This window comes from Manihot esculenta, chromosome 12 (genome assembly GCF_001659605.2).
Source record: "Manihot esculenta cultivar AM560-2 chromosome 12, M.esculenta_v8, whole genome shotgun sequence".
Taxonomy (NCBI): Eukaryota; Viridiplantae; Streptophyta; class Magnoliopsida; order Malpighiales; family Euphorbiaceae; genus Manihot; species Manihot esculenta.
The window spans coordinates 2,559,138-2,571,005 of record NC_035172.2 but is presented as its reverse complement, the minus strand read 5'-3'; the positions used below and the strand labels follow the sequence as shown (position 1 = coordinate 2,571,005).

At 33.7% G+C, this 11,868-nt stretch overlaps 1 protein-coding gene across 1 annotated transcript; it reads left to right on the top strand.

Annotated features, from left to right (window-relative positions):
- The first annotated feature begins 1,443 nt into the window (after nucleotides 1-1,443).
- On the top strand, nucleotides 1,444-11,353 carry LOC110628725 (ubiquitin-like-specific protease 1D). The gene is made up of 14 exons (XM_021775521.2): nucleotides 1,444-1,947; nucleotides 2,916-2,958; nucleotides 3,174-3,259; nucleotides 3,353-3,621; nucleotides 4,278-4,317; nucleotides 4,869-4,948; nucleotides 5,044-5,076; nucleotides 5,190-5,285; nucleotides 6,933-7,035; nucleotides 7,837-7,934; nucleotides 8,549-8,671; nucleotides 9,049-9,163; nucleotides 10,467-10,574; nucleotides 10,672-11,353. The coding sequence occupies exons 1-14, from the start codon at nucleotides 1,624-1,626 to the stop codon at nucleotides 10,798-10,800; spliced, it is 1,647 nt and encodes a 548-aa protein (XP_021631213.1). The 5' UTR covers nucleotides 1,444-1,623; the 3' UTR covers nucleotides 10,801-11,353.
- Nucleotides 11,354-11,868: the final 515 nt, after the last annotated feature.

Genomic DNA, 11,868 nt, shown 5'->3' with positions numbered 1-11,868 from the left:
TTAACAATTTTATCTTTGCGAACTTGCATTTCTAGTTCTGCAACTGCTTTGTGTATTAATTATTGATATTGGGCGAATACTGTGGTTTGTATTTATTTGAAAAGTGAGTGGTGATATACATTTTTACTCAAATCACTATTAATCATTAACTCATTTTGTTAATCTAACCTTCATTGACATATTAGCTTCCCTAATCACTATTAATCACAAAGTTAAACTATAATTACCTTTAAAAATTTATTAGTTTCTTTTTTTTTTAATTGAGACATGAAATATTATGTCTTATGTTTGATTTAAAATTTGGTTTTGGATTTGATTTAAGATAATAATTTTAGTTTGGTTCAAGCTTAAACATGGAACATAATTTTTAAAAAAGTTAATAAAAATTTAGGTTGAAAAAATTATTATGGATATATCTTAAATATAAAATTCCTATAATTAATTGTAAATTACTAAAATATTTATTTAATTTAGGGCGTTAAAGCTAAGTATGTTTAATTTCGGATGGACATTGATTAAGTGGCTAGTGTGATAATATGCTAAATTTAATAATGGTATGTAGCACGATTAATTAAATTGACATAATTCGTGATAAATTTGTTACCTCCGCGTGTAATAAGAATTTAATTTAATTAATTTTTTATAAATTTTTATTTGAAATAAAATAATTTAAATTTTTTAATTTAAAAATTTTTTATCATATTTATTTATGGAATCATGAATGATTTAATAAATATTTATTTAATTTCTTTTTAAATTATTTATATTAAATAAAAAATAAGAAAAAAATATTAAAGGAGTTTATTAGAGGTGCTAAAAATTTAAGTATTTAAATATTGAGGATTTTTTTTTTTAAGTTATAAAGGGATTATGGAAGTTGAATATAAAATTTTTAAATTTACTGTAATATGCTTACCATTAGACTATATATGCAAATGCTGAATTAATAAGGGCATAAATGAATAATCGCATTTTGAATAGTTTAAGTTTAATTGGGTAATTTTTTTCAAGGTCATTACCGAGCCATCCAATTTATATACTACTTTAATAAATTTTAAATTGAAAATAATAACTTAAAATTAAATAAATTTCATTAAAATATGTTTACTAATCAGCTCATAAATTTATAAAATAAATGAGTTTTTTATTTTAAAAAATCAAAGGAGAATCAAATAAGCTGAATCTTTTACTGTGCGAACTCTCAAACAGCTTGTGAGCTGCTTGGTTGATTTTGAACCATAAAATTTTCCAAGATGGTATTGTCTTTGCATCAAAACTCCTTTTTGAGAATCAAGATTTCCACATGAATTTAATTAAATTAATTTTTTATTAATTGTTTGAAATAAAAGGAATTTATTTTTTTAATTAAAAATTTATTTGAATTTTATTTTGTTTTTCAAAATAAATAATTCTAAACGAAAGGTTTAATTTTCCCCGTGTGATTGAGCCTCCCTCCCAAAATTGCCCATTTGGCTTATTGGCTAGTAGGAAGCGAAATACGAGAGCAGCAGAGTTAACTCCAGTCTTCCGACCAAAACAACAAAATAAAAAACCTCTCTTCTCTCTAGTGAAATTAAAAAATTAACAAAAAACGAAAACCTGACTTTGCAATCCGATCAATGCATGGAAGAAGAGAATTCCAAGAAGAGACCGCTGGACCTTGACTGGAACGTGATATTAGACTCTAACGACGACGAACCGCCGTCGATACTGATCGTTAAAGGTGATAAGCAGCATCCAAAACCCTCGCAGATGAGCTCCGATCACTTGCTTAGGGAGGATTGTGCGTCCCTGACGGATCGCGAGCTCGAGGCCGCAATTAAGAGGTATAATGTCAATATTGCAAACCTTGGCCCAGTTTTGCCTGACAAAGGAGAGAAGCTTCGAGCATTGCTTAAAGGATATGAGGATGAGCACCGGCGGAGAAACCTTGGACGTCTCGGAATGGTTCGTTTTATTCTATTTTTGGTTGTTTTGATTCTCTGCTGAAGTAGTCTGCTTGATTTTCTATCTTTTTTGATGCCTGGAAAATGGGGGAAGCAGCTAAAGTAAATTAGTCTTAGCCTTCTTATTCTTGTTTTTTTAAATGAGTATTTTAATCGTTACGGTACTAGGTTTTGGGCGTTTAGCTTACCTTTTGATGTTAAAATGATAAATCAGAATACGTCAAGGGCCAGTTTGGCATTGTGTTTAGGAGCAAAGCTGTTTCACTTTTAGATGCTGCAAAAAAAAAAAAAAAAGAAAAAGAAAAAAGAAAAATGTTTAAAAAACGTGACATGGGTTTTTGTTGTTGCCCTGGAACAGTTGTGTGACCTCAGTGCAGTTAATTTCAGTTAGCTTAGCCTTGGTGTTTTTTATGTGAAGAGAGATTTAGAAAATAGCTTTGCTGGATATAATCTAGCGTAGTTTAGCACCTTTAAACTGGAAGTGTTGAAATTTGCTGGAACACTACGTGAATTTCATGTCCAAATTTATTGAATTGCTGATCAAAGTTTTGAGTATAGAACTTATGTTAGGAAGTCTGGGAGCTTGAATATCTTTACAACCTCATCATTTTAGGTTTGTCTTCAAAATTGTTGAATGGAATAAGAAGGAGAAGAAAGCATCGGGTAGCAATGCCTTTCTATTGTTTTTAGCATTTAAAATGTTGTACTTCCACATTTTAAGTATGAGCATTAGTTTTGTTTCTGAATTGGAACATGAAATGCATGTCAATCTATGATGAACCATAGTTGTGGATATTTCTAACCCAAACAAGGGTTTTAGTTTGGTATTTCTTGTTCTTGATTTTATTTTTTTAAAGATTTAATTTGCGAATATTCACATGGAGCCCTTGGTAGCCGTCAGCTGTATTCAGTGCTTTAATACTGCACATGAATTCATGTAATGATTCTTTGTAATCTTTCTTTGGACAGGAAGTTGATTTATGTGAGAAGCCCACTCAGTTAATAAGTTCAGGTATAATTGCTAAATTTAACTTTCTTTTCCAATCACCCTCCTTAAAGAAGCTGAACCAGAACCAAAATTGCTGGCTTTCATTGTTAAGTATCACTTAGGATGTTTGGTCCTTAAAGCATGAGTAATTGATTAAGTAGATCATCTAGTACTATAATTCATGGTGCTCTTTCTTGGGTGCATATTTTTGAACCTAAATGCATTTTGTTGGTCCTCAGGTGGCTTTAAACAACAGAATGCATCATCTGAAGTTCATTCACGATCTGAATTTGCCTCTATTTTTAATAGAAAGATGGAAGAGAAAGTATGGTGCTGTACTAAATTTTTTTGAAACTCATTTCCTGTTGACAATTTTGCTATATGAGTTGTTGTTTTCTTATTTTAATTTGTATGACAGACAGATAACAGGGTAGTCAAAGCATTTGATAAAGAATTGTCATATTTGGGTAGATGCAACTGCCCGAAAATGAGAAGTAATGGAGCCTTGTCACAAAGGAGGAGACAGCAAGGTCATTCATTATCACAAAATTCACCTTGTCAACCAGCTAGGAGCCTTTCACATAATGGAAATAAACATGTTACATCCAACAGTGATCAAATGGGCAGAGCTTCATCTTCTCCCTTCTACCACAATGGGGAAAACTTTTCCAGCAATTTTCCCAAGAAGTGAGCAATTCTCCCTTTAGCAGCTTATATTTATCGTTTTTTCTGCAATGAGAAAATTGTCAAGTTAGGTTTTTGATTGATGAATTGGAAGAAGATGATTGTAAGCTTAGTATTAAATTTTAACTCTAAAAGAAGTTGAGAGTCAATTAATAATTATAATTTGGCTAACTCAATTTACTGTGTAGAATGTACATTAAATTATTTTTGAGGGATCCGACTTGCTGGGTTCACCTTTGCCTTCTCTTGGGGTTGACTTGTGCATGTGACTTTTTCCTTGAAGAGACTTTGGTTTGAAGTACAATGTGTCAGTGTAATGACATTATTGGAGCTATGGCTGCTGTCCTTGTGTTAGTTTACATGATCTTCTAAACATATTTTTATTTTCTTTTCAGAAGGGTGCTTCCTTATTCTCTACCTTTTTCTTTTTCTCCCTTTAAGGACACTGCAGAGCTAGTGTTAGTGTGCAGGGTTTACTTTAAAACCTTGTTTGATTGGTTTTCTATTTTTAGCATTTTTTTGTCAATTTTTAATTTAGTGATTCTTCCACATCCTTTAACGCAATATTTTTCTTTGAATATGGCAATTGCATTTTTTTATATAATTTTAATACACTAGCATTGTCCTTTTTAAGTAATTATAGTTGTTTTATGTTGTAGAAAGGATACTTGTCAAGTCAATGGCTCAAGGCCTACGAAGGTATCTTCTTTTTTGTTGTTGTTATTATTATTGTTGTATGTTGTAGGAAGGATTCTTTTGCTCAAACCCTGAACCCTATGCCATAGAGTTTTTGTTCTTCTTTTTTCCTTCCTATTGTTTCATTCTTTAATTTGGTTAACTTTAGAGATTTAGTTGTATTATAGACGTAGTAATTAGAAATTACCTTTTAACTGACAAGATTGATCCCCCTTGGTGGATAAAGTAATTGAAAGAACCTCTTGTGGAATTTCCTTGAGATCTGTGATTATTGCCCATCTGATATCTCTTACTTTGATAGAGTTAATTGTCAGATTGTTGATCTATTACTCTGTTTACACATAAGCTAACAAGGAGGCAAGACCTGAATGACTATTTTCCATGAATTTGAGTTGGGTCAAAGCTGCTTATTCATCTTTCTGTTTGTCATGACATTCAGAATGTAGCCAAAGTCTCTTTCCTCACTATAATCCTGCAATCAGATTTTTTCCCTGCTTTGTCTTTGTTCTTATCTCCAGTTATTGATTAGATCCATGATGGCATTATTCAAACAGGGGCAGACAGTTGTTCTTGTAGAGGAGGATGAAATTCAACCTGTGGAGACAATAGAGCCAGAAATCAAACTAACGGAATGGTGATGGAGTTCCAAATACTTTTATCTTTTATTTTCTCATGTGTTTCAACTTTTAGTTTGTTGTTCACTGATAATTGTGATTCTTTGGCTTTCAGCATGAAGGGTGCTAAGATATACTACCCATCGAGGTACTCCAAACATTTCTTGACAATTCTAGTGACTTCTTTGGAATGTAATTTTATAAGTATTAATTTTCATCTTGGAGTATGCAGAATCTGCTAATTGCTTATCTGTTAACCAGGGATGATCCAGAATCTGTGGAAATTTGTTACTCGGATATAAACTGCCTAGCCCCTGAAGGTTTTTTGACATCACCTATTATGAACTTTTACATCAGGCAAGTGTACTTGAGTACAGGTTACATCTACTGTGTACTTATGACATTTTTGGAATTAAATCTTAGGATATGTCTGGTAGGTTGTAGTATAATGTTATGTAATGAAATGCATTGGTAATTCTAACCCCATATTTGATCGCAAAAATAAAAATAGAGATGTAATTTATATACAGACATTAGTCTCTCTATTTATTGGTGGCAGCAGTGGTGAGTTGGTGATGATAGAAGTGAAAATAATTGAAGCAATGTATATGATTGCATAAATTTTTATTTATGAAAGTCATTCATTTGTTTAAGTAATGAAGATGCATAAAGTAAAATACATTTGTTTTCTTTTGTCTAACTAAATAAAGAAACAGGAATTCTAGTGTGATGGTGATTATATTAGTCTTACCAAATATAACCTTATTGTCTCTCTAATGTGCATGGACGTAGGAGTTTGAGAAATTATAAATAATAGTTATTCGACCTCATCCTTGGTAGTAATTTTTTTTTGTTGGTCGGATTTGTGCTTGCTATTTGTTTCATGATGGTTGGTGTGGTGCCCAAGGGTGTGTATTGAGACCAGCAGTTTAAACTTAAAGGTGCTGGCTATTTAGGGTGTAGTTATACCTTCGACAAATACCTTTTTTTTTGTCTTTTATGTGTGTGTGTGTGTGTGTTCAGCGTGATCTAGACCCGGACAATGGATAAGCTTCACCCTCAAGGGACTAAAATATTAAAGTTTTGAGTTGAAGTGGTCTAACAAAATTCAAATTTGGATTCACAAATTGATTAAAGTTGTTAAATTTGGATCAGATCTAACTCACCCCAAAAGCTTGAGCTTTTGGGGGAGTGTCTATGGCCCATATAAGGGGCACATTACCCCTTTCCAAAATCAATGTGAAATTCAACACACCCTATTCACGCCCAAAATTTTACTGGTGCGTGACATTTATAGGAGGCTCAACATAGGATGGGAGGCTCTGATACTATGTTAAATTTGGGCTAGACCTAACTCACTCCAAAAGTTAGCTCAAGGGGGGAAGGAGTGCCTATGGCCTATATAAGGGGCATATTACCCATTTCCACAACCGATGTGGGATTCAACAAAAGTATCAGCTCATGTACAGGTTCTACACTTCTACAGCTATGTCCAAAAAAAGAAAGCTTATTTGGTAATTATTGAAATATAGCAGGCCAAAATCTGGGGCTGTTTTTATGACCATGTGGATGGCAGGGGGTTCTCATTTAATGGAAGATTTTTTTTAACTTTTTCCTTTTTTCGATCTTCACTTGTATTCCTATGTGTAGATGTTTTAGTATAGGAACAGATGGAATCCATTAGCAGGAGAAACATTTCTAAGCATTATCCTAGGAGGACTATTTGTGACAATGCTGTAAAGCTGGCTTGTGAGCAAGCAAGCTGAATATTTTAGATTTTTGAGTTTATCTTTTTTTCTTTTAGCAAGCTCCAATTTTCTTCTCAGGAGGTAAGCTTGCAGACTTCATCTTATTGTAAGGGGGAATAATTGCATATATTCTTTTTGTTGCCTTTGCATTTTTCATTTTGCCATGTGTTGAGTGTGAGTCTTGCTGTATGACTGTTTTGATTGTCTTCTGAATTATTGCTTATGTGCATTTGGTGAACTCTGTCCATTTGTCCAGGTATTTACGGCTGCAAATATCTCCAACAAACAAATCTACATGTGACTATCACTTTTTCAATACTTTCTTCTATAAAAAGCTCAAACAGGCTGTGTCCCATAAGGTTAGTTTCTTTCTTTGATCACTAATCATAGAGGGAGAAAGTGGTCTTTGTTTTTGTAAATCAAGGCCTATATTTTTTTAACTTGTAAATTCATGAATCTGATATGTATCAGCTGTTTTACATGAAAGCAAGTGAAACACTGGTGATTGAACTGTGCAACTAAGTAGTAAGTACCTGCGTTAAAATATTACTGTTAAATTTGGGCCAGGCCTAACTCACCCCAAAAGCTAGCTCAAGGGGGAGGAGTGCCTATGGCTCATATAAGGGGCACATTATCCCTTTCCACAACCGATGTGGGATTCAACACACCCCCTCACGCCCAGAATTTTTTACTGGTGCGTGGCACATTTATGGGGCGCCCAACATCAGATGGGGAGGCTCTGATATCATGTTAAATTTGGGCCAGGCCTAACTCGCCTTAAAAGCTAGCTCAAGGGGGAGGAGTGCCTATGACTCATATAAGGGGCACATTACCCCTTTCCACAACCGATGTGGGATTCAACAATTACTAATTTCATTGCTTAGTTGCTGCAAGTTATACTAGTTTCTGAATGCTTTGAGTCTCTTGATAATGGGGCTTAGGCAACATGCCATCGATTGGTGTAAGATACTAAGATTCTGTCCATTTTGTATCGACTCTTTGAGCAACATAAACTATTATACGTAAGCACTTTTGGGTCACAGTTTTACACTTTCAATAGAGTATATGCTTGGCTTTTTCAAAAAAAATATTGAATGAGTGCAAATTAAACTAAATACTATTCTATGTATGTCAGCATCTTATCTTCTTTCTATATGTAGGGGAGCGACAAAGGATCATTTTTTGTGAAGTTCAGAAGGTGGTGGAAGGGTGTCAATATATTTCAGAAGGCATATGTCTTCATTCCCATACATGAAGAGTAAGTTTTTCTATTATTTTAAACTTCTATGCAAACTCTTATTTTTTTTAATTGATGGTCATTTCAGAAATATATAACCTGTGATCTTTCAGCAGAATTTCTCCCGTTTCTTATTTTAGCTGATGTACCTTTTCTTAATTAGTAAACATTTTATTTTACTGTAGGAATGACAGTATTCGTTCAATAGGTGCCAGACTTGCTTGTTCAATGATGTTAGGTTATTTTTAATTAACATGAGTAGGTTGTAATTCTATAATAGGTTCTGGAAATCATGGAATTTTATAAGTAGTTAATTGAGTGGGAGTTAGTTCAGTGGAAACAATTTCTGTGTTCCACACATGCATATTCTGTCTTTTGAAAAAAGTATGTATCAGTAGTTCACAAATAGGTATTTTTAAATTAGTTGATTGTGTCATTTAATTTGTGTGTACTTTAGTGTAGTGAATAGCGACTAATAGGTCCATTTTACTTAGTAGTTTTGGATCATATTCCTCAAATAAAAAAGTGACTTGAAGTTGAAATTGATTTATGTTTTCTGCTTACCCTTCTTCTCTGGCCTAAATTACTTTTCATTCATTTGACTTAATTATGCCTATGGTTTTTAATGCATTCAGTCTACATTGGAGCTTGGTGATTGTTTCTATCCCAGACAGGGAAGATGAATCGGGACCGATTATACTTCATTTGGATTCTTTGGGACTTCACTCTAGCAAATCAGTTTTTGAAGACATTAGAAGGTGATAAAAATGGATTTCCTAGGCAATCAAGCCATGTTTAATTTTAACCTTTTGTAAAAGTTTGTCCTTGTACCTTCTGCTGCAGCTGCCTTTTTATTTGGTTGTAGCAGCAGATATCAGGTTTATGGTCAAGTTAAGAATGTTTTAGAATGTTATACCACACCATTCAATTTTTATGTTTTATTTAAGTGTATGAATTAGAATCAGAATTACTTGTCTTTCAGATGTTAAAGGGTTAGTGTGTGGGAGGCACTGAGAAATTATCGGGATAAGACACTTAAGTTGTTGCATGTTTATTAGTTAGCCCCAGGTTTTGGGTTATAATGCATTCTTAATGTGGATTTTGATCCTATTGAGATGTCATTTATGTGCTGCAGCTATTTGATAGAAGAATGGAACTACATGAATCAAGAGGTTTCTCCTTCAGATCTACCAATTGCAGACCATATATGGAAAAAACTCCCTTGCAAAATTGATGAGAAAAAAATTGAGGTAAAGTTTTGTGTAAAGTGCATTGAATTTTTTTGTTGCTACTGTTACCTTCATGGGAATAAATTTGTCAACTTTTACCTCTATGTTGCTGTGGTTACCTCATTAAAGTTATTGATGTTGTGCTTCTCAGTTGTCTTTAGCATGGCTATGTTTCTGTTTTCATCTTTTCATACTATATAGACTATTTTGGATAGAGGATATTGGTTAGGAAGTATCAGTGTTGTCAAAGGTGAGAGGCGAGGCGCCTGCACAAAGGGAACGCTTCAGTCCACAGAGGTGCCAGAGCCGACGCCTCACTAAAGCAAGCCTTATTTTTTTTTTAAAAGATAACACATCTGCAGCAATTAAAATGCAAATTTCTTACTCTTTTTTGGCTCCAAATACCATCAAACAGGTATGTCTCTCCTCCTTTCTCTCTTCCTCTCTTCTTCTTCTTTTCCTTTCTCCTCTCTTCTCTCCCTACTGTACCTGCATAGCAGCATGTCTTTTTTTTATTTTTTCTCTCCTCTTCTCTTTTTGCTAGACCTAACACAGCAGCACATCCTCTTTTTCTTTTTTTTTTTAATTTCTCTCATGCAAATAATATATATATTTCATTTGAACATGTAATTTTTCCTTTAAATATGAGTATTCATTGAATTGTTTATATGAATATATATGTATATTTAAAATATATAACAAAATTTTTGCTTTGTCTCCTTCTTTAAAAAGGCGTCACCTCGCCTCTCGCCTTAGTGTCGCCTTGATAACTCTGGGAACTGGGAAGTATTGCACCTGCTTTCTTTATATTGACATCATATTATTTAGCAGTACTCCGAGCACTTCATGATTCTTTATATGCAATCATTTTAAATTACTGCTTGAAATTTTTAAAAGGGGATTTTATTTTACTTGAGCATTTGTTCTTCTGATGATGAATCTCTGAAAGTGCTGGTACTGGGAGTCGACTGTAGGGTGAACTTGAGTTGTTGGAAGTAGGAACCTTGTTCTAAGAGTTAATATCCTTACTGCATTTTACTATTAACAATTTTATTGCATATTACTGATAAAAGATCTGTAATTATATGCCAGAAATATAAAGGGAAAATACATGAATTATATGGGATGATCCAGTACAACAAATAGGAGTTGCTGATCTGAGGATTCTACTCTTCATTTATTTATGTTTATTTTATTTTAACATAGAAATTAGTTAGGTGGCTGTACATCTTTGAAATTCTCAAGTTCCATGAATGCAGTTGTTTATTTATTCAGTAATCAATTTGAATTTCATCTCCAATGATATACTGTTGTTTCCCATCAGGTACCCCAACAGAAAAATGACTATGATTGTGGTCTCTTTGTACTGTTCTTCATGGAGCGGTTTATTGAAGAGGCTCCTGAGAGATTGAAAAAGAAAGATTTAGCAATGGTATTTCCTGCCACTCCTAGGCTTGAATAGTTTCTTTTGTGTGATAAAACTTCATGCAATCTCTTCTATTATTTTGTTAACGCATCTTCATTTTCAGTTTGGCAAGCGGTGGTTCAGGCCTGAAGAGGCATCTGGTTTGAGAGTGAAAATCCGTAAATTACTTATCAATGAATTTCAAAATGCCAAAGTATCTTCTCCTTTGTCTTCAGATTGTGCTTCACCCTGAATCTGATCCAAGCTTCTACTATACTGGTTCTCTGATTGGGTTCAGTGTACATCTATGTATAGCTCGCATTTGAATGCAAAATCAGACCGTGAAAGAATGGTGAAATGACACTTGTATAGCCTCAGAAATTGGTTCAGATGCTATTGGAGGTAGGGAAGAAGTGAATACACAATTGCCTGGACATGAAAGTAGCTCTGGTGACCAATTTTGGTAAGAAGTCCATTTTAATTCCTTGTCCAAAATCCAAATGTACAGGAGGGAATTGGAATATTGCTGATTACTAATGATTGTGGAAGTTAAAAGACATTATCCACCAGGTACCGTTTATTCTTTTTCTACCTTTCTAGGCATGGAAGTAGTTTCATCAGCATAATGGACAATTGACATTTGTTCGACTAAGCTCTATGGAAATACTAGCAACAGTCGGTTTTTCATTGAAGAGTATTTATTATATTAATTGTTAATTATTATACTCTTTAACTAATAGAGTGTCAGACTGTTGCTACATTTTTCTTTCTGCCAAAGTTAATAAGAGTGAAACTGAGCTTGATCACGATCATTGTGGATTTGGGATTTTATTTCTGATGTGCCCGTTACAGAGCAACTGATTCAAAAAAAATTTTCATGAAATATATGCACAAGGCGTACCAAACAAATTTTGTTTCAGAAAAGAAAAACAAAACAATTGATCACCTTGGAAACGCTGGGATGGGTCGAGACAAGTTCTAGCAAAAAAACGTTTTTGAAGAAATTTGTGCTTTTGTTTTCTGATCTTCAAAGGGAGAGAGAGCTAATGTCAGTGCGTGAAAACGAAAGCACAACCAAATCGATCCAGTTTCAGAACTAAGAAGGCTAACATATGATCAGGGCATAATATTTTTATGGTGCCTAAAAGCATGCATGGTGAGATTAACTTGCAACGTCTCTATCATCAAAATTGACTACATGAACAGAAGCGCATGTCTCTTTCACTTCCTCCCTTATTTCTCCAAGAATCAGTTTAGTGAATTTTCTCATCAGCTAGTTGGTTATAGCAGGTGGTAATATATAATTTGCAAGTGCATTAGA

Bases quoted from the DNA above. Each gene is read 5' to 3' on its own strand.
- LOC110628725 (XM_021775521.2), top strand. From the start codon at position 1,624: ATGGAAGAAGAGAATTCCAAGAAGAGACCGCTGGACCTTGACTGGAAC. The intron at 1,948-2,915 runs GTTCGTTTTATT...TTCTTTGGACAG, and splicing joins ACCTTGGACGTCTCGGAATG to GAAGTTGATTTATGTGAGAA. The intron at 3,260-3,352 runs GTATGGTGCTGT...TTTGTATGACAG, and splicing joins ATAGAAAGATGGAAGAGAAA to ACAGATAACAGGGTAGTCAA.